We start from the raw sequence: 21,160 nt of genomic DNA, 5'->3' as shown, positions 1-21,160 counted from the left end.
GGGACCGCGACCATATCCCACATCAGATACCCTGGCTTGAGAATCACACACCTGGAAGAAACTGCTCTTTCGATCTTCTTAAGTCCCCTCCCCGAGACCAGCAGGGGTTGAAGCACCTCGGTCTGTCCATAATAAGAGGTACAAGTCCTCTTACTTCTTTGCAGAGGAAAGACGGGTACGCCGCTCTTCTTCAAAGAGCAAACCCATTCCTCGAGAGCTTCAGCCATTAACCTCTCTACCGATACTCTCAAATCTTCAAAATGATCCTAATACATCAAATTTCAATTTCATATTTCCAGCCACCTGCAGGATAGGTTATCACTTGAGACAGAACATAGCACTCATCAACATTTGATATACTGTTGATTTTACTTGAACGTAAGTTCTGTAGGTTACGTTATTTGCCCCGGCCTTAGAAAGGATCGTGCAAACTCACAGATTCTAACGACGTGGTGAGGGAAGAAACCAACTCTATGAGCCTGAAGGGGCCCCCAGGGGGGAGTCCTGTAAGACCACCAATAAAAGGAGGAACCTGGTGGAATCAAAGAAAGGTTCAAAAGGAGAGGATTTTGCGCTTGTTTCTCCCTGGGGGGCTGTGTGCACACACAGCCCACCGACGTGCATGGGAGGCTTGGGGCACCGCACGTCTGTGTCTCCCCCACAGACTCGGATCATATCACCTGATTGTATTAAATCACATGACTGCCAATTAATTTGCCTGGGCTCCCTGGAGGAAAGCCTGGGCTGAGACAGAGCAGCGACCTCCCCTGGGGTGCCAGGTGAGCCTGCTGGAGGTCGGAGCAAGCGGGGCAGGTGTCTACCTCGTTTGCTCCCACCAGCCTGAGGCTCTACTCCAGAGGAAGCCCACCTAGCACGGAGTGGAGGGGGGTCCAGCGGAAGCAGGAGCTGCAAGTCGCTGGGGGAGCACACCCACCCCTGAGCTCGTCTGAGGATGCTGATTTGCGGCCGGTGCGGAGAGCCGCTTCGTGTTCCCGTGGGAAGCTGGAAAGAGACTTCCCGAATGGCACCGGAGGAGCCACAGGGGAGCGTGCAGACAGTGAAAAAGCTCGCAAGCAGAAGCCTAAGCCTAGGGAGACCTTCCGTTGTCAGGTTTGGCCAAGGCCAGGAAGGGGGGAAATGGGAACCGACAAGAAAGCCGGGAATGCTTCGGCGACCCTTCTGCTCCTGGCGCCCCTGCAGGGGGAGGTGCCTACGTGCCCAGCTCCAGAGACCCGGGAACTACGAGGAAGATCCCAGCTCCTGCCAGCTCCGAGGTGAGGGTGACTGGACACCCACGCACTCACACTTCGTGCCTGCCCTGTTTGCACCAGAGCACCCACCCCGGGAGAGGCCGGGTCCTGGGAAATTCGCCCGCAGCCTGCCGGAGAGAGAACTAAACCCAAATAGCAGACTTGCGGGTACATGACCTGGGTCCTGTTTTGCAGGCTTAGGACATTGAGTAGTTCAGGGATGAGAAAAAGGCTAAGACTAGAAAAGAACAGCTTTGAGAAATGTTCTGGAACTTTTACAATGTGGCCTACTTTTAGGAGTACTGTATGGTGACTAACATAATAAAAAATTATTATTAAAAAAAAAAAGGAGTAAGTAAAAGTCTTTGTAACCAATCCAGAGATCTAGAAAATGCACTAAGGGAATGAAATAGATTCCAGAAGTTTTTAATAAAGAAGGGGTTTTGGTAAAAATGTCTAAACAGTTTCACTTTCATACTCTTCCTTGTGGTATGAAAGTGCTGTGGTGTGTGTGTGTGTGTATGTGGTGTGAGTATGGTGAGTGTGGTTGTGTATGGTATGGTGTATGTGTGGTGTGAGTGTGGTGTGGGTGTGAATGTGGTATGTGTGTGTGTGGTGTGAGAATGGTGTGTGTGTGTGGTGTGTGTGTGGTATGAGTGATATGGTGTGTGTGTGTGTGTGTATGTGGTATGAGTGGTGTGTACGTGTGATATGGGTTTGTGTGTGTGAGGTGTGCTGTCTGCTCAGGAAATAGGGAGGTCAGTTCCAGATGGACCATGGGTCCCAATATACTAATGTCAACTGGTTTTGAGACATTTAAAATATCTAGGGTTGTTACAAATCAGTTTGTGCTTTTACGTCTGTATTTTTAAAATAGCTTTGTTTAGAAAAACACTCTCTTGCTCAACAGAAAGTCATGGGGATCAGAGAAGGGAGATGTCCGTGTGGCAAAGTGCCTGCAATCTCATCGTCCAAGCTCTCCAGCTCCCAAAGCTTAGGAAGCTTCCTGTGACGCGTCTTTCACTCTTCCCTGTTCGCTGAGGGTGTGGATGCTGAGAGAGCCACGCAGACAGGGTGGCTGGCACGGTCCAGCCCTTGCCACCTGCCATTCCTCAAATGTTAAAACTTCTACAATTACCAATTGGAGATGTTTTTGCCTAAGGGACTTTCAAATAGGAAATCCTCTTATACAATTTTATGTGATTGGATATCGTGGTAGGTGCTGAGGAAACAAAGGCGAATAGTTAATTTTGAAGACTATTAAATAGTAAGCACTGTACTGTATGGTAACTAACATGATATAATAAAAAATATTATTATAAATAAATAGTAAGCACTTATTTTTATTTATTTATTACTATTTTTAAAGATTCTATTTATTTTAGAGAGAGCGAGAGAGCACTGGGTGGGCAGGGAGGGCCAGAGGGAGGAGAGAGAGAATCTCAAGCAGACTCCACGCTGAGCTTGGAGCCCAACGCAGGGCTCAATCTCACGACCCTGAGATCTTGGCCTGAGCCAAACCGAAAAGCGGGTGCTCGACCAACTGTGCCATCCAGGCGCCCCAGCACTTATTTTTAGATAAAAGAATAAAAGGCAGTAAATTATAGAGAATAAAGATAGGTGAGTAAATATTATATAGTGTACACTGAGTTATTATTACACATTATCTTTTAAACATTATACAGACTGTGGTTGTGAATTCCATCAATTCCTAAATAACGTCTAAATTACAAGAGGGGTCTAAATCTTCCACAGCCTTAACGCATCAATCTGAAGTGAAATTAAGATTGCAAAACTAGAATCCCTAAAATGTCTGAAAAACTTGTGTGAAAAAAACGATAAATGGTGTTTTGCAAGGTTGTTAGGAGGGTTACAGTAATTCGAGATAATATCGGTCAAAATGGTCTTGGGAGCATTGGGCGGACTGAGGCGGCACTAATGCCTTGGCTGCCCGCAGAAGCAAGCCCGACCCAAAGCCAGAGCCCCTGCACCCCAGCCAGAGAGGAGGACGCTTCAGGGAGCCCATCACCCGCAGCCCGTAGGTTTTCCCAAATTAGGCAACTGCTGGAGCTGCAGCGAATCAAATAGCTGCCTAGCTTTGCTTCGGAGCCTCCTCTATAAAAACACTCCCAGATCCTGCCAGCAGAAGCTCCGGACCCCTTTTAGTGTGGGGCCACCTGATTTGAACCCACGTACACTCTAATAAACTCTTGCAAAATTTTAATCTGCCTCAATTTACCTTTTAACAGTGACTTCAGTAATTTCCCCTTTCCATCCATACTCTACACTGGCACTAAATTACTTTTCCAGAAGCTCTGGTCATGTTTCCTCCACAAAAGGCGCTACCTGGTTTCCCAGGCCTGAGGAGAAAGGCCCAAATCCTACACACAGCCCAAGAGAGCCCCGTGAGCCTCGCCCTTTGCTGGTCACCTGCTCCTTACTCCCCGCTCAGGTTTTTGCAGTCCCCATCTTCTGGGCCTTCACCCTGGTGCAGACTCTTATGTCCAGAATATTTCCAGGGCCCACTAGGCGGCATTTCTTCATCCTTCCAGGCCCTTAATGAAGCTCCCACCCTCAGTTCAGAGCCTTCTCCTCTCGTTGGATAATTCAATGTCCAGCTACGTCCCCTACTGGACACTGAGGATATCAAAATGAGCAGGCTGCAGCCCTGTTCACCCCGCCAGGGGCCCACCGATTAACTGGGGTAAATGGTTTGTGAACAAGCAATGTGGCAAGTGTTAAAACGAACTCTGTTCAAAGTGATATGGGAGCCGCGCAAGCATGCCCTTAACTCTTCTGATTTTCCGTGGCACAACATTTGGCATGAGTCTATATTGCCATACGGGTATGCTGTTTTGTGCACGTGTGTCTAGTTTTCCCATTTGCTTCCATGCTCCTGGAGCAGGGCACTGTGTCATTATGCCCATGTGCCCACAGCGCCCAGCACAGCATCACAGACGTCGTGGACGGTCAGTTAATGCCTGTTGAATAACTAAATGATTTTCCTTCTAAGTATTACTGACTTGCTTTATTTTAAATAGAAGGAAGGATCTATAGAATATTTTTCTCCCCAGTGAATGTTTCTTATTAGAATAGCTTAGTTGCTGAAAACAGTATGATTTCTAGTGATTGCAGTAGAAGAATAAAAGCTAAAACTCCTAGGACTACTGTTGCAAATGTAAATTAGACGCTGGTATTACTCCAAGTGCTACGTGAAGTCTCATAGTCAATTTGCAACTCCGAAAGCTTTAATCGGTGGTATGTGTGGTTCTACATGGTTAAGCCGTACATTTGCATGGAAAACCAGAACCAAAAGATCAGTGGGTGAAAACTTCAGTCCAACCAGGGAATTTTCTAGAATTATACCTCTACTCTCAGTTTGTGGTGCTACTGAACGCTAAATCGATTTATCTGCACAAATTCAGACAGTTATTGTGGCAACACCGTTTCATGTAAGGGTTGAAAGCCATTTTATGGGTATTACTGAGAGATGGTGGTCTAATTTTCATGCCTTTGAATAGAGAAAGTGAAAGACATGTATTGTTTAAAGAAAAGATCACAAAGCAAGCACTCAGTCTTGTCAGAAATAAAAAGGAAACAGCATTCTGCTCAGAAGATGTTTTTTTTTGCATGAAAATTACAAACCTCTCAGAATGAACGTAAGCGGATGGTATTCAAGTGAGGACGATGGAGAGGACTTATGGCAGACGTGGGAGAGACTGACCTCGATCGCCCACCATCCATTCGCCCTTTCCTGTCTCATAATCATGTTGCTGGACACATGGTATCCACAGCCTTTGGGGCTGGCCACGTGGCCACAGAACGAGTTTCTCTCCTGGGGGTAGGAGCGGTATGCCACTTCTGGGCCTGGCTCTAAGGACTGGAACGTCCTCCTCTTCCTGACTCCTCGGCACCACATATGGTATTAGGGCAATTAAGGGCTTCGTGGGGGCAGAGCCACCATCTGGGCTCAAGATTTGTATGAGAGAGAAAGAAACTTCCCCCCAGTGGAGCCGCTGCTGTTTTGAGACGTGCTCCCACACCATGGAACTGATGGCTGAGTAAGAGAATGGAGCGCGTGACAATCCATTCAGCCCGAAGGAATGAGGAGAAATTTTTATAGCTGATTTCAGCTACTGTGGATACACAAAAATATTAGGGGATATAATCTGAAGGATATAATGTTTGCTACTAGAAAGGCCTTATCAGGTAGTTCTTTCCGTTGTTATCTGCCCAAAGTTCTTAGTGAATGAATTCCTTTGGTCATTTTTAAGATAATGCCCACGTACCAGTGAAGAGATTCTGGCTAGAAAAACAGAAAGCCCCATTCAACCAACTTAAATAGAAAGGAAATGTACTCTCTCCTACAACACATGGCCCAACAACAGAGTGGCTTTTGAGCTAATTCGCTGAGTTGCGCAGTCAAGACCAGAGAGACCTGATTTCTCCCCAAACCATTAGAAGGAAGCGTCACAGGAAGAGCAAGGCTGCGTTAGGCGACTCAGGATTTTCTACCGACTTGGGTATGAGGTCACTTCCCAAAGGGGAGGATACTTGAAGAAAATTCAGTGTTCTGTTAGCAAGAACAAGAGGGAGATGGATGTCACGAGGGAAACCTCCTCTGTCCAGTGCAAACTGTGTGCACACACAGATTCCAGCCAGGACCTGCCAGGAGCTCCCCCAGCTAGCGGGGTGGCCAGGCGCTCAGGGGTCATGCTCCAGGGATAAGCAGTCTTATTTGCAGAGGGAAGGTAAACAGCCTGTCAAGCAGGCGTCTCGCTCATTCTTTTCATAATTTTCTAGGGGTAATTTGTGTCTTTTGCCCATTTATTATTATATGCCAATAGCATTTAAAATGGTGCTCAGAATATTAAAGGCATGGCTGGCAAGTGTTTGATCGCCACCCTGTTTATTATTAGACTGTAATGCTCTTCCGAGGCCGTACTCAAATAATCTTTGGTTTCTTTAGAACAACAAACTAAAAATACAAAATACGCACAGCAACCTAGCCTCCAAACAACCAATTTCCAGACCTTTTAAAAAACTGTTACATTCATAATGGGAAGCAGTTTTTATGCAGCTCACTATGGGAAGTTCTGGGTCAACAGATATAGTCTAACAGAGATCTTATCTCCTTAATCCCATCTTTCTACTTTACCTTTTCTTACTGATTAAGCAGCTCCTCACTTTTCAATAATACAGTATGGCTTCTACAAGAGCCAGGCTATGTCTTCCTGTAAGGCAGTCTTCCAGAAGCTTCCTTTGATGCGGATTTACTTCTTCCCAAATAGCAGCCATCTTCTGAATATAGCTCTGCTTTCTACTCCTCTTTACATGGAAAATGATTTATGTGAATGGTCTATAAAGAAGGTTGACAAGTAAGTGGGTGATTTCTCTTCTAGGAGGCATCCATTCCAAGCTCTTCCTATTCTTGAAACATCCAGCAAGTACACTTCCATCCTACTCCTGCAAAAGACTAATTTATAATCTGGTTGAACTCAGTATCTCTTCTTTTATCACTTCCTCCAAATAATTGGGCAGGGCCAATTTGCAGGTTGGCATATGTGAAGAGCTTCAAGTTCATAGAGAGAAGAGGTGGTAACAGACACTGTCTCTGGGCATTAGCTCAAGAATTCTTTAGGCATAGGTAACATTCCGTAAGTGGGTTCTGTCTGTGGAAGAAGCCTCAGGAATAGCTAATTCAGACTTCCTTTGAATTATGGACCTGTCGGTTTAATACTGATACCTTGAGAGGAGCAGGAAAAAAAAAATCACTCGGCATTAAATTCCCAGCTGTCACCGCATGCTGGATAATAACCAACAAGGCTTTGGGAAGAAGAATGTATGTCAGGAACAATATTATTTCTTTCTAAAGGAGAGTGACGAGCAGTGTGGTTGGGGGGAAGAAACAGGCATTCTGGGCCTGCTTCTACAGAAAGGAGGAAGAAAATTGCTTTTTTTCGGGAGTGAGCGCAGTAATAGGTCCACTTGACAAATGACTTCCTAGACTGCATCGGATGGTGTTATCGCCCTCTGAAAGGATTCCTTCTTGTTTTTATCCTTCTTCTGACCCTGGTTCAGGAAGATGGGCAGATGGGGCAAAGCTTTTACATCTGGCCTATGCCTTATCCAGGGGCTTCTAGTCTTACTCGTTTTTTTTCCTTCTCCTTGAAAAAAAAAATCCTTAAATAAAATCGACATGAAATGAATCTTATTCTCTGGTCACAGTATTAAGTTTTAAAGGACAGATGGATGAAAGCCCACGTAGCAGGCTCAGGCAGGTCTGCCGGTTATACTTCCTACGGGCCTCCAGTCCACGGAGAAGGTGGGAGTCAAGATCATGTTGGGCCAGGTCAGATTTGCCTGCAGGAACCTTCGACGTTCTCTCCTTGAACCTCATTCATTCTGTGCTGAAGAGGCAAAAGATATTGAGGACCCCGCCTGGCAGAATCCTTGGGCCCACTGAACGCAAAGCAGGAAAAGAGGAAGGCTGGGATCCAGGGAACACGTAGTTCATGGATCTGTCATAGACCCTTGGGGACCACTGACAATATCGGCGACTTGTCCTAACCCGGGAAAAGCCCCGTTCCCTCACAGGAACTTTCAGAGAACTGCTCTAATAATTTATAGATTTAGCCTTTCCAGTGGAATGTGTGTCCAGCGGTGAGAAATGAATTAGTCTAGCCCTGAGCTCCTGTTTTGTATGGGCCACATTGGACTCTGTCTTAATTTCACTGAAAATAGGTACAAACACTACGGCAAGAACTTACGACGTACTACATGTTGGCTAACTGAACATAATGAAAAATAAAAAAAAAAATAAAAGAAAAAAGGTATAGACAAAAATAGGAAGATACACAAAAAACAAGAAAACAGGTTATAAGAATTTCATTTCTAGAACACAGATATGTGCAGGGTACCATCAAAAAATATTTTCCTATAATTAAGGAACTCCTTCAGCTATTTTAAAGCTACACAAAAATTAAAATTCACCTATTTGCATGACCGTTCAATGCATTAGCTGACATGTTTCACAGAACTTAATTTTGAGAACATAAATTAAATTTTCTAGCAGACTTCACTCCCATTTTTCTTAAATATGTCATTCAACTAAATCAGTATGACAGGAGAGTGTGCTCTATACAAATTAATGCTTAAAAGTTGCCAAACGGGACCACCTGCATCTCCAGCTCCTTTGAGTGAACGGTAGCAAGTGTTTACAACTTGGTTCTTCTGCCTTGATCTCTGTTGTTCGAAGCTTCATTTCCTCTTCCCTAGTCTAAGCCCAAAGAAACGCTATGTCTGAAATGCTATCAAATTCTACCTAATTCAGTAATTGATTACCTTGCTTTTATTTTTAACAAATAACATTACTTCTTTTTTTAAATATATGAAGTTGAAGAAACGAAGAAGTAATTCATAAACAAAGAAAATCCTTTATGTTATAAAAAGTAAAAGTAATGTGTCTACATGTTTAGAAACTTCAAACATTACAGAAAGTTATACACTAAAAAACGAAAGCCTCCTTCCCTATATCCCCACTTTTTCTATCCAAAGACAACCACTGTTAATGGTTTCTTTAATTCTTTCCAAAAGATATTTTATATATTTGGGAGTACCGAGCATCTCTTCCTTTCTCTTTTCACTTAATTTTATATATTAAAAATTGTTCCAGGGTGCCTAGGTGGCTCAGTTGGTTAAGTGTCTGCCTTCGGTTCAGGTCATGATCCCAGGGTCCTGGGATTGAGCCCCGTGTCGGGTTCCCTGCTCAGTGGAGACCCTGCTTCTCCCTCTGCCTGCTGCTCCCCCTGCTTGTGCTCTCTCTCCCTCTCTTACTCTATCTCAAATAGATAAGTAAAATCTTAAAAAAAAAAATGGTTCCATATCAACACACAGGTTGACCTTGTTCTTTTTAACAGGATATTATGTTTGATTATATAGAATGTCAAAACTATATTTAACCACTATATTTAGTACTGAAAATTTGCTTGTTTCCACATTTTTAACTATTATAAACCAGCGGTACAAAAAATATCCACCACAAAGATCTTGATAAATCTTTGTGATTATGTCCAGAAGGTCTATTCCTAGCAGGATCACGTTACCATTACACTTAGAGGAGCAAGAGTTAGGATGTTGCAACCTGAGTTAGGACAGAGAACTCTGATCTGCAGGGATGATCCTGCAACGGGCTGAAACACTGTAGGTACGAATGTAGGCAAACTAATTTTATTTTAATTGAGGCAAACTAATTTTAAGCACTGGAATGAAAAACCTGGATCTGGACCTAGCTGAAGTGGGCACTTGTCAGGTCTTGGGGGATAAAGTGAATAGTCAGCTCTGACCGTGAACCAGAGTTTGAAGAGGAATAAAGTCAGTGCTGCAAGGAGGACTCCAGAAACACGCAGAGTGACCGAATGAGCTCCATCAGTCCCTTCGGGGTCCCATACCAAGTGCACATACATGTGATGTAAAGGGCTGGGCCTCACAGGGCAGGGGAAGAAGATTTAATGTTAAATCAAAAATTTTGGGGGGGAGGGGCACAAGGCATTTTTAAAGAACTGATACAATGATAGCAACTGGAAATGATTCTAAGACTCCTTATTACTTATGAGTAATATACTCATTACTTACTCAAAGTCAGAGAGCCTGTCTGGCTTTTGATCCAGGGGGAGGAAGGCCTACTCCAGCTGAACACATTTGGAAGGAAAATGGGAGGAGCAAAATGTGGTGTAGCCCTTACAAAGGAATATGATTCATCTACACAAAGGAAGGAGCTCTGACACCTGCTACAGCATGGATGAGCCATGAAAACTTCACGCCAAGTGAAATGAGCCAGATACAAAAGGACATTCTGATTCCACCAATTGTGAACTATCTAGAATAGGTGAATTTATAGAGACAGAAAGTAGATTAGAGATTACTAGAGACCTGGGCGGGGGGCGGGCAATGGGGGCTGCCTAAGGAGCACAGAGTTTCTGTGTGGGGTGATGAGAAGTTTTGGAAATAGAGGTGATGGTTATACAACATTATGAATGTACTTAACGCCACTGAATTGTATGCTTACAAATGGTTATAAATGGCAAATTTTATGTTATTATATATTTTAGCACAATAAAAACTAGTATAAAACAGGTAAAATGAAAGAACAAAAAACACTGCTTTGATGATCATTACCTCATAGCCTGAGAAATAGCAGGGGGTGAAAAATAATTGGTATAATGAGGGGAAGCATTACTCTCTGTCTCCAAGTCTACGATGGCCTCTGGGAAGGCCAGGCAAGAGAGGCCCACCATGCAGAAGGCCAGGGAGGGGATCTCCATCCAGCCACCTTGTGAGAGCGGCCCAAGTCCCACATTGTTGTGACTGTTCCTGTCAGTGTGCTGGAGCCATTGTGGCTGCACAGAAAACGAGAACAAATCCCCAACGCCCACAATTCCCTTGTCGTTACCGTATTGTTCTATGCAGTTAATGTTTTATGAGATTGGCATATGTTAACACCTACTGTGTGAAAATAGTTTATTTACCACAGCGTCATTTATTCTATGAAGTTTAAAAATCTTCATGACCACTGAATAGGAATCACTTGAAGACAGTGACCACCCACAATCGTAACATCTCCTCCTCTTTTCTCTATGGATCTTCTGCCCTTTGAATTATATAGCCTTAGCTGCTTAAGAAAACAAAAAGGTTGTACTATAAAAATATGCAGTGTCAAAAATATATCCACAACAAATACGGTATACAAACTTTTTAAAATTATACTTTGTTAGTTCTCTCCAGGAGGACAATGTTGTCGGTCTAAGGTTCTCAGCCTTTGATCACATTAGCTCACTGTAACTGTGGCATGCTTGCTACTCAGCGCTGGCCATTAAAAAATAAAGCAAATGAATTGAGCTACCCTATGATCCAGCCATTGCACTACTGGGTATTTACCCCAAAGATACAGACGTAGTAAAGAGAAGGGCCATATGCACCCCAATGTTCATAGCAGCATTGTCCACAATAGCCAAATCGTGGAAGGAACCGAGATGCCCTTCAACAGATGACTGGATTAAGAAGATGTGGTCCATATATACAATGGAATATTACTCAGCTATCAGAAAGAACGATTACCCAACATTTGCTGCAACATGGACGGCACTGGAGGAGATAATGCTAAGTGAAATAAGTCAAGCAGAGAAAGACAACTCTCATATGATTTCTCTCATCTATGGAACATAAGAACTAGGAAGATCGGTAGGGGAAGAAAGGGATAAAGAAAGGGGGGGTAATCAGAAGGGGGAATGAAGCATGAGAGACTATGGACTCTGAGAAACAAACTGAGGGCTTCAGAGGGGAGGGGGGTGGGGGAATGGGATAGACTGGTGATGGGTAGTAAGGAGGGCATGTATTGCATGGTGCACTGGGTGTTATACGCAACTAATGAATCATCGAACTTTACATCGGAAACCGGGGATGTACTGTATGGTGACTAACATAATATAAGAAAAAAACATTAAAAAAATAAAAAAAAATAAAGCAAATGCTTTCATCCCACATTGTATTCCATGAAACACCTATCCTATAAAATGCAGCACACAAAAGGCGGTTCTTACTCTAAAGAGCTTAGGAAATGCTATTTGTGGTATTCCGCTTGTTCAGGCAAAATGCATGTTTGCATGTTGAAAGCTTTAAGTCCTATGGAAAAAAACCCTCTGTTTAACCTACCTTAACACGTGTTTCCAGGCTGTTTGCTGCTGGACCTCTGTCCAGCCTCTCTGCCTCCACTCCAACTTTCCTCCTGGTAACGTCCCCTGGAACCTGGGCTGCATGAGCCTCACTTTGGAAAATACTGTTCTACATTTTTGTACTTAGGACATTGCCTTAGTCTCCAGAAAGATTTGTCTTCTTAACCAGAATGGAAGAGGTTGTTTGTATCTGAGACACAGGAAACTCAAGTTTGCAAAAGCTCCTCTTTGGGGGATATTCTAGTCTTTCTTTAGACTCATGCTGTCTGGTAGAACTTTCCATGGTGATGCTGATACCATGCTCTACCTGTACTGTCTAGTCCAGTAGCAGGAAGCCACATGTGGCCATTGAGCACTTGAAATGTGGATAATGTGACTGAGAAACAAATTTTAAATTTTATTTAATTTTAATTTAAATAGCTATTTTTGGCTATTGGCTAACATACTGGACAGCAGAGCCCTACACTGAGGTGAGAGCAGAATCAAAAGAAAAGCAGAGAAACCATGTTATCATCAGAAGTCTGTTTTCTAGAATGTTCTGAACTCTCCAGTAGCTTGTAGAGCTAAAGAAGGTTTCTCCATTCCATTTGCCACAAAGTTGATTTCCTAACATTATTCAATGAGATGGAGCTTACCATTTTGAAAGAGTATAATTATTCCAGATTTCCCTTTATTTTAACAACAACAACAACAAAAATAGCTAAAGACACATGGAATGGTCAGTGGTCTATGTTGGATTAGAAAATATTTCTATTTCAAACAACGGAACACTTTCTAGGAACATTTGCCAATTGATAAATGTTTTCCAGAGGAATGATATGCAGAACTTGTTTGTACATTTGGGAACAATTTCTTCAATTAAAATAAATATCTCCAAAGCTTTCTATCTTTGCACTCCAAGCTGTCTCTCGCACAGAAAGTCTAGCAACACTTGTTTCCAATCTGCACATGAGCCAATCTTAGAGTTTAAATTAGATTTTTGGACACATGTCAAATAAACATGGGATGCATATTTTTGACATTTCATAACATTAACTTTCTTTTAAAAATACTTTTTGATAAAGAACATCTTGTATATAAAAGAATAATGTGTCAACAAGATGACTCCGCTCTCCGTGTGTCGCACGGGCCAGGTGGTTGAGGCAAGCGAGGTATGATCACAGCTGGTGCTTCATGCTTACAAACTCACATTTAGGCACAAAGTAAAATACCTGGCCTTTTTGGTGTCTCCTTGAAAGCACCACAATATAAACTACATATATTTGGAGTATAGATTTTACTGTCTAGACTTCTTTTTAAAAAGGGAGACCTCAATACAGTTTTCAAAATTCTTCACATAATTTAATTCAATTTGGTATTTTTATAAAACTAAACTATCCTTAAAGTATAGGAAAGCAACCATTTTATTTTTCCTTTTATTATTAAATATCAACCATCTGCGTGCTTTTTATTTCTGAGCTCCACGTATTGAAAAAAAGACTCTCCATCTATTTATTAACTTTTTTTTATTATGTTCACTATATCATACTTACGGGGTCTATCCAACAAGAAAATCTAACAATTTTCTAACAATAACATAAATATCTATGCCCCCAACATGGGAGCAGCCAACTACATAAGTCAACTGTTAACCAAAATAAAGAATCATATTGATAATAATACATTAATAGTAGGAGACCTCAACACTCCACTTGCAGCAATGGACAGATCACCTAAGCAGAAGATCAAAAAAGAAACAAGGGCTCTGAATGACACATTAGACCAGATGGACTTCATAGATATATACAGAACATTCCACCCTAAAACAACAGAATACTCATTCTTCTCGAGTGCACATGGAACTTTCTCCAGAATAGACCACATACTGGGTCACAATCAGGTCTCAACTGGTACCAAAAGACTGAGATTATTCCATGCATGTTATAAGACCACAATGCTTTGAAACTGGAACTCATTCACAAGAAAAGATTTGGAAGGAATTCAAACACTTGGAAGTTAAAGAGCATCCTGCTAAAGAATGATTGGGTCAAGCAGGAAATTAAAGAAGAACTTAAACAATTCATGGAAACCAATGAGAATGAAAACACATTGTTCCAAAACCTTTGGGATACTGCAAAGGTGGTCCTAAGGGGGAAATACACAGCCATCCAAGCCTCTCTCAAAAAAGTAGAAAAGCCCCAAATGCACGAGCTAACCTTACACCTAAAGAAGCTGGAGAAAGAACAGCAAATAAAACCCAAACCAAGCAAGAGAAGAGAAATAATAAAGATAAGAGCAGCTGTCAAAGAAATAGAAACCAGAAAAACAGTAAAACAGATCAACGAAACTAGAAGTTGGTTCTTTGAAAGAATTAATAAGATCGATAAACCTCTGGCCAGACTTAACCAAAAGAAAAGAGAGAGGACCCAAATCAATAAAATCATGAATGAAAGGGGAGAGATCACGACTAACACCACGGAAATAGAAACAATTATTAGAAATTATTACCAGCAACTATATGCCAACAAATTAAGTTTTTAACTCAATATCTGATCTTGGAGTGGAAGACTAGGTATCTCCATTTGCCTTCACTGACTCCTTTCCTATATGAGAACTGAAAATGAGGCTTGAGCTCCGATCTAAGTAAAATCTTCAACAATATAGTAACACTACTGTTATAAGTTGTTCAAAATCACCATTTTCAACAAAAATTTCTTTACACATAGCAGGTCGTGCCCCATACTTGCACAGATCTAGATTTAGGTTTGATGGAGCCTTTCCATCCTGAAGTCCTTCAATCTTTGAGGACCTCTTCAAGGAAAATGCAAGAAGACAAACTTGGTAAAAACAAGGGCTCTGTGCAAGTGGGGAGCCCAAGACGAGCGCTTCATTAGCGCCTTGAGAAATCTGCCTCGGCAACACAGTGCTCTCCATTAAAGGAAGGAGTGCCTACCAGGTACCTGAAGAAATTCTATCTTATTTCCTTAACAAATGGTCAGTAATATGATTTTTTAAAAATCTGTGTTTTTTTTCAGTTGATATCTTGTCCCTGGATTTCTAATTTAAAACAGAAAACTCTTCATCTAATTCCTAGTATTATCCTAGATAAGAAATTCTCTCTCAGACATATAACATCCCAACAGAACACCAAATAAGATAATGATGTTTTATTTATAGAAAACTCACAAGGTTTGATTTCCTTAGCTTTCTGTATTCCCAAGTCAGTGAGTATTAATGTATTCCATATTTTGTTGCTGTTTTCCAGTATTAAACATGTCAACATTTTACATCGGAGTCATAAAAGTTAGTGAGATAGTTCTGATGAATAGCAATAAGCCGGGGTAAAGAATAATGCATAACATGAATTCCTTAGGAAATCAATTAACATTTTTATAAGCAGTAGTAAAAATATGATCAAGGGTTAGCAGAGAGTGAGGTCAGGCTATTTGATCCCCAAATACATTCTTTGTTGAGTTCCATCTATCATTGTAAAAATATTCTGTGCTATGTCAAAACCAAAATCTCAGTGCCCCCAAGACAAAGACATTTTATGTATCAGGATGTACAAAATTCTACTTTGGCCACGTAGCCTCTGACAGGAACATAAACTGTAATTCCTGCAGTACTTCCAGGTTCTTAATTGACTTTTGTGGATCCCTGAACTTAGTATATTTTGTTCTGAATTACGTATTATGTGTGCAAGTAAAACACTGTAGTGTGAATTTCTTGATGAGGTTCTTGTAAGCAATTCTAATACTGGGGTAAATGATGATTAATATTTGAAAATAAAAGTGCTAGTGTATTCATATTACTTCTACATTGTTTCCATCCACCCATCCATCCATCCATCCATCCACCCATCCATCCATCCGTCCATCCATCCATTCAATGAATACTGAACTCCAAATACATGGATTTACTGAGGACAATAATGTAAGGATGGGAATATAAAGGCATGAAACAAGTGTAACACTTCAACTTGAATCCTGATACGTGGGACTTAAGCTCAAATAATTCTTTATGATGGTAATAAATTTGCTGGAGCCATCACACATCTATCAAGTCTTTCTGAGATGGACCAACATTATCATTTAAATAGAAATCCTTGTCTTCATTTATTAGCTCATGTGTACTGCTCTCCAGGTAACAGTTAAGCCTAGTGATACAGCAGAGCAAAGGATCAGGTAATCTAATTTTCCAATGGACAGTACTATATGTTTGAATAAGAGAGTCATAAATGCTAACCAAAACACCTATTTTAAGAAGCCGAAGACAACCGAAATACTGAAATCTTTTTCTTCAGATGGAAACCACATACAACAGGAATCATGGATGTATGAAGGACCATCTAGGTATGTAGCAGTGAGCTGCCTGATTGGAAGTGAGCTGACTGACTGGAAGACAACACATGCAGCTGTGTCTCAGCTCTGAGAATGGGTGTCTATGGGCACATCACAATGCACCTCTAAGCCTAGTTTTATAACATCAAGCATTTCTTGGATACCCATACAATAAGAGTTGCACCTTTTGAATCTGTTGGCAGTTGAGAAAAAATTAAGCCCAGGTAGACTCACAGATATCTTACATTAAACCTGTAAACAACAACCCAAGGACCACCAAGGTTAGTGAGCTTGAGAGTGTCTTCACATCTGAGACTGTATGATTCTTCCATAGCTTTGTTATCAATGACTTTCCTTGAATACTGTGTAGGAGAAGAGGCTTACTACTTCCCGAGGCAGCCCATTTTGCTATTAGTTATCCATGGTGTAACAGAAAATGCTAAGCAGAGATTCCCTGTTCTCTAACTTCTACTTATTGGGCCCTGTTCTCTCTGAACAACATGAACTAACCATGATTTCTACCAACAATGGCTTTCCATTACCACCCTTAAATCCAGAAAAGACTGGCTGCTTACAAGAATGAACAAATCATAGCAGAACTGTATACATCAGAAAAAGGGGAAGAGAAAGAAGGAAAATAGTGAAGCCAGAAATGAGCTTAAAAATCCATTCTTATAATGGTCCCTTTATATGCTATAACTAGCACACATGTGGCTCTAGGTTACTGACCAGTCATCTTTCAGAGGGACATCTTATTAGTTGCACAATTTACAATGTCCTCAAGGACAACGTTCCTCAGGACAAGCATACGTGCTCCTGTTGCAAAGGTCAGCCTGGAAGAGCCACCATGTTATCTCATAGAAAAGTCCATTGAGCTGTTCTGAGCTGCGCTCACCAAATTTCCTGTATAACGACCACAACATAAATGAATGACATTTTGTCAAAGTGCTATGTAGGAAGAGCAATGCTTTCAAGGGCTAAAGTAGTGATGCCTAGACACCTCATTCCCTGCTGTAGATCTGGCCTGATTATGTGAATGAGCCATTTTAGAAGTGGATCTTCCAGCCCCAGTCAAGCCTTCAGATAACTGAAGCGACCCGGCTTGACTCGGCGTCGTGAGAGACCCAGAGCCAGAGCCAGAGCCACCCAGCTAAACTACTTATGGCCTCCTGATGCCCAGACTGTAGGATAATAAATATTTATTAGTTAAAATTTGGGGTGATTTGTTATGCGGTAACAGAGTTGTAACATACAAACTGACAAGCACACCACTGAAAACAACAAAACCAAACAAATAAAAATAAAATGAAACTCATCACCTAGAATTTCAAAGGATAAAGAAACATCTGGAAGACAGCTCTCCTCATTCAAGTAAGGTTTGCCCCCAAACTCTTTAACCCAAAGGTATTAAAGCCATTCAATTCACTCCCAAAGTAATTTCCCATGATTTGGAGCTTAAATGTGTACGAAACTTACTTACAATGTCACATTGTAGGAAAAAAGGAAGACACAGCTGTTCAAAACTTAAAATTACATAAAACCCTCGAAGTTCTTTAAAGCAAGGTGAACAACAGAATGCAGAAGACGGGCCAAAGAAACTCTTTTCCTCATAAAGAAAGCTAAGACCTTAAAATCCAGCTTTAGAGAATGGAACAACAGTTAGGCAATTAGCAGACAGAAGCATACAATTTAGTCATTATTTAAAAACTGTTGTAACTCATTTTAAAAGAACACATTCCCCAGCATTCTGATCTCCCAGAATTTGGCAGCTGGCTTAGGCCACACACAATTGGTGCAGATTACACAGTATATGACGATGATACAGGTGGAAAGTGCAGGTTGACTTCTGTAGTTCCTAAAGCGAGCAAACATGACTTCTGCTTCCATTCTAATGTAGTCATGATTATTAATCCAGAGGCATTTCTTCTAAGTAGGCATCATGGTATCTCATGGCTTTTCCACGTCCACTTCCTCTACTTTACAGCTCAGCCCAGGGCTCTGCAACCCCACAGATAGCTTTACCGAGGACAACAGATGCCAACTTATGCAAAGGTGACTTACAGCTCTCAGCCAAAAATTAGGCCCCAGCAATAAGCCTCTGCCAACAACACTCCATCTACAAAGCTCCTCATGAAGTTGCAATTTTAAAAGAAATGTTTCCCATCAAAATTCAATGGCATCTTATAGGCACATACACTTTCTTCCTTTCCTGGCTGCATGGAACCTAATATCAGGATTATTAGCCATTTGTCATTTCAACCTATAATTTAGCAAGCCTTTTTGTGTTTGAGTTATGCTTCCCCCACACCTTCCCTGTCAGCTTGCAGCCATAGATTCATTCAAGAAGCCATCTGGGTCCTATTGGTTGACCTCTTAGAACAAATATTTTCCATGTTTCTTATTCTGCTTCCCTAAGACACACCATTAGTTTTGCTCATCTCTATTTAAAATGATTTTTATGACACAATAACATTTCAAGTCTTCCATATTAATCTTCATTTTACTTCCTAAAATACTTAGGGAAACAATTCTGCTAAGACATCACTGATGGGAAACTCTCTTTCTCCTTTACTCTGTCTACTTAAAGCCAATTCGGAAAAAATAATAAGTTTTTTCTCTGAATCAGCTGAGCACTGGAAAAAAAGTTTAAAGGTCTGGTCAGGTAATTCACAACGTCTTAAGAGAAAACAGTATGATAAACAATTAAAGCTGAAACTCTTAATATGACCTTTTCCTCCCCATCGATGAATATATATGTTCATATCTGGGATCCTATATAAGAATTTAAAAGTCTATTTTCTTTTTTTCTAAAGATTTTATTTTTAAGTAATCTCTACACCCAATGTGGGGCTTGAACTCATAACCCGAGATCAAGAGGGGCATACTCTTCTGACAGAGCCAGTTGGGCATCCCTAAAAGTCTATTCTGTTATCCATCAGCTCAAAGATGTCTGAGTGCAGAGGGAAAATGAAAATAAAACAAATATATCATCATTGCCAATTTGCTAAACACACACACACACACACAATGACACCCAGAGGTGCAGGTGGTACTTACCCCACAGCCCAGACCGCTGCCCCCTTCACAAGTGACCTCCCTCACGCCTGGCTCAGGAAGCAGCCCTGCTCCGCAGCCGGGGCTGGGGCACAGCACGCCCCCCATCTGTAGCACACACTCTTCAGCGCCATATTGCTGGTACCGGTTATACTGTAAAAAAAACAACATGAGTTTTAAAAAGTGATAATACTAAGATGTGCTGTTTTAGCCAAAATGTTAATACCTGGTGGTGTGTGGATTTTCTTGTTAATCTGTTCTGGTGAAAAAAGGGGGTGGGGTGGGGTGGATGAGGCATGATCCAACATAAAGAAAGCCTTCCCAATTGCAACTGGCAAAACAGATAACTTTGTATTCTAGGAAATTGGCCCTAAATTCTTCCCCCCAAAGTTTGTTCTTTTAATATGACTACCATCAACTGCATTTAACAGTTTTATTTCATACACACTTTAGGAAATACAGCTATATTTTAAGTTAGGGACACACAACGCATCATTAGCAAGCTCATCAAGTAGTAATTGCCATGCCTCTCTTCAGCAATCTATGGGCTTTTAAAGCCATTTTGAAAATAGGTCCTGATAGTCCACCGTGTGTTAATTGTGGGCAGTCCACACGATATCTGAGCATATCTGAGCAATACTGAGCATATTCAGCTTGATGAAGAAGAGATTCATGTTTTCCTTTCATCATTATTCTCTTTCTTGAAGCATGTCTCTTTTATCCCTGACTGCACCACGATGTTGCATGGCTCAACCCCTCCCCGGTTTCCCCACCCTGCTGAATAAAACTACACATTGCAGTTTCCAGGGTCTTCCTGTTGCAGCCCTGTTATTGTTCACCTCGTGTTATTTGATCATATTCCCTTCTAAACTCAGATCAAGTCCAGTGAATTTGCTCAACTGAATTTGAATTAATTTATGCAACACTAGGTGACAGTCTACTATGTATGTGTCAGACCCTACTGTGGGTGCTGGGGATACAGCAGTGAACAAAACAGACAGCTCTGCTCTCATCCACATGCCTATAACAATAAATGCTGAAAGGTTATATTTCAGTAGGAAGGAGAATAAAAAAACAGAGAAGCAGATTTTAGAGACAATGGGGACTATAATTTTGAAGAGGTGATTAGGGGATAGGGGATGCCTTATAAAGAAGGTACATGTAAGCAAACATCTAAGGGAGATTAGAAAAGGAAACCACATGGCTACCTGTGGGAATGGGCTTTCGGGTCAAGGACAGAGCGGTACCAAGATGTAGAAGCCAGAATGAGCTTGGTGCTCTGAGGTTTGGCAGGGGCCAGTGTGGTGGAGTGACAGCAGACAGGGAAATGACAGAAGCAGTGGTCAGAGAGCCGTTGGGGATCTGGGCTGTGTAGGTCCCTGAAGGCCATTAGGAGAACTCTGGCTGCTATTCTGAGAGATACGAGAACCACGGGAGACTTTGGAGCTGTGGGGTGACATCATTTGACTAATCTTTTAAAGACAGCCATCTGGCTGAAATATTCAGAATCAACTCTTGGGGGCAAAGATGGAAGGAGGAAGCAGAGGGGCCAGCAGGAGGTTTTCAGCGATCCACATGAGAGATGGCGGTGGCTTGAACCAGCAAGCTAGTGGTGGAGGTGGGGGACCAGCTGGATGTATTTTGAAGGTAGAAATCGCAAAATTTTTAGGCAGATTGGATACATGACATGAGAAAAAAAAAAGGAGTCAAGCATGAATGTAACGTTTTTGCCTGAGAAGACAGAAGGACACACACACACACACACACACACACACACACACACACACACACAGAAAAAGAGAGACAA

At 41.7% G+C, this 21,160-nt stretch overlaps 1 protein-coding gene and 1 long non-coding RNA gene across 5 annotated transcripts in view; one reads left to right on the top strand and one right to left on the bottom strand.

Annotated features, from left to right (window-relative positions):
• PRKN (parkin RBR E3 ubiquitin protein ligase) overlaps nt 1–21,160 on the bottom strand; it is a 1,246,455-nt gene that overhangs the window by 159,955 nt on the left and 1,065,340 nt on the right. For all 4 annotated transcript variants that reach the window (XM_026504660.4, XM_057311210.1, XM_057311211.1 and 1 more), the window contains exon 9: nt 19,357–19,506. In XM_026504660.4, the coding sequence (XP_026360445.3) occupies nt 19,357–19,506 (150 nt within the window). The remainder of the gene's footprint in view (nt 1–19,356; nt 19,507–21,160) is intronic.
• The window catches only part of LOC123001367 (uncharacterized), a 77,907-nt gene that overhangs the window by 43,382 nt on the left and 13,365 nt on the right, over nt 1–21,160 (top strand). The window lies entirely within an intron of this gene.

This window comes from Ursus arctos, unplaced genomic scaffold, assembly GCF_023065955.2.
Source record: "Ursus arctos isolate Adak ecotype North America unplaced genomic scaffold, UrsArc2.0 scaffold_13, whole genome shotgun sequence".
NCBI lineage: Eukaryota > Metazoa > Chordata > Mammalia > Carnivora > Ursidae > Ursus > Ursus arctos.
This window is presented reverse-complemented; position numbering and strand designations above follow the sequence as displayed.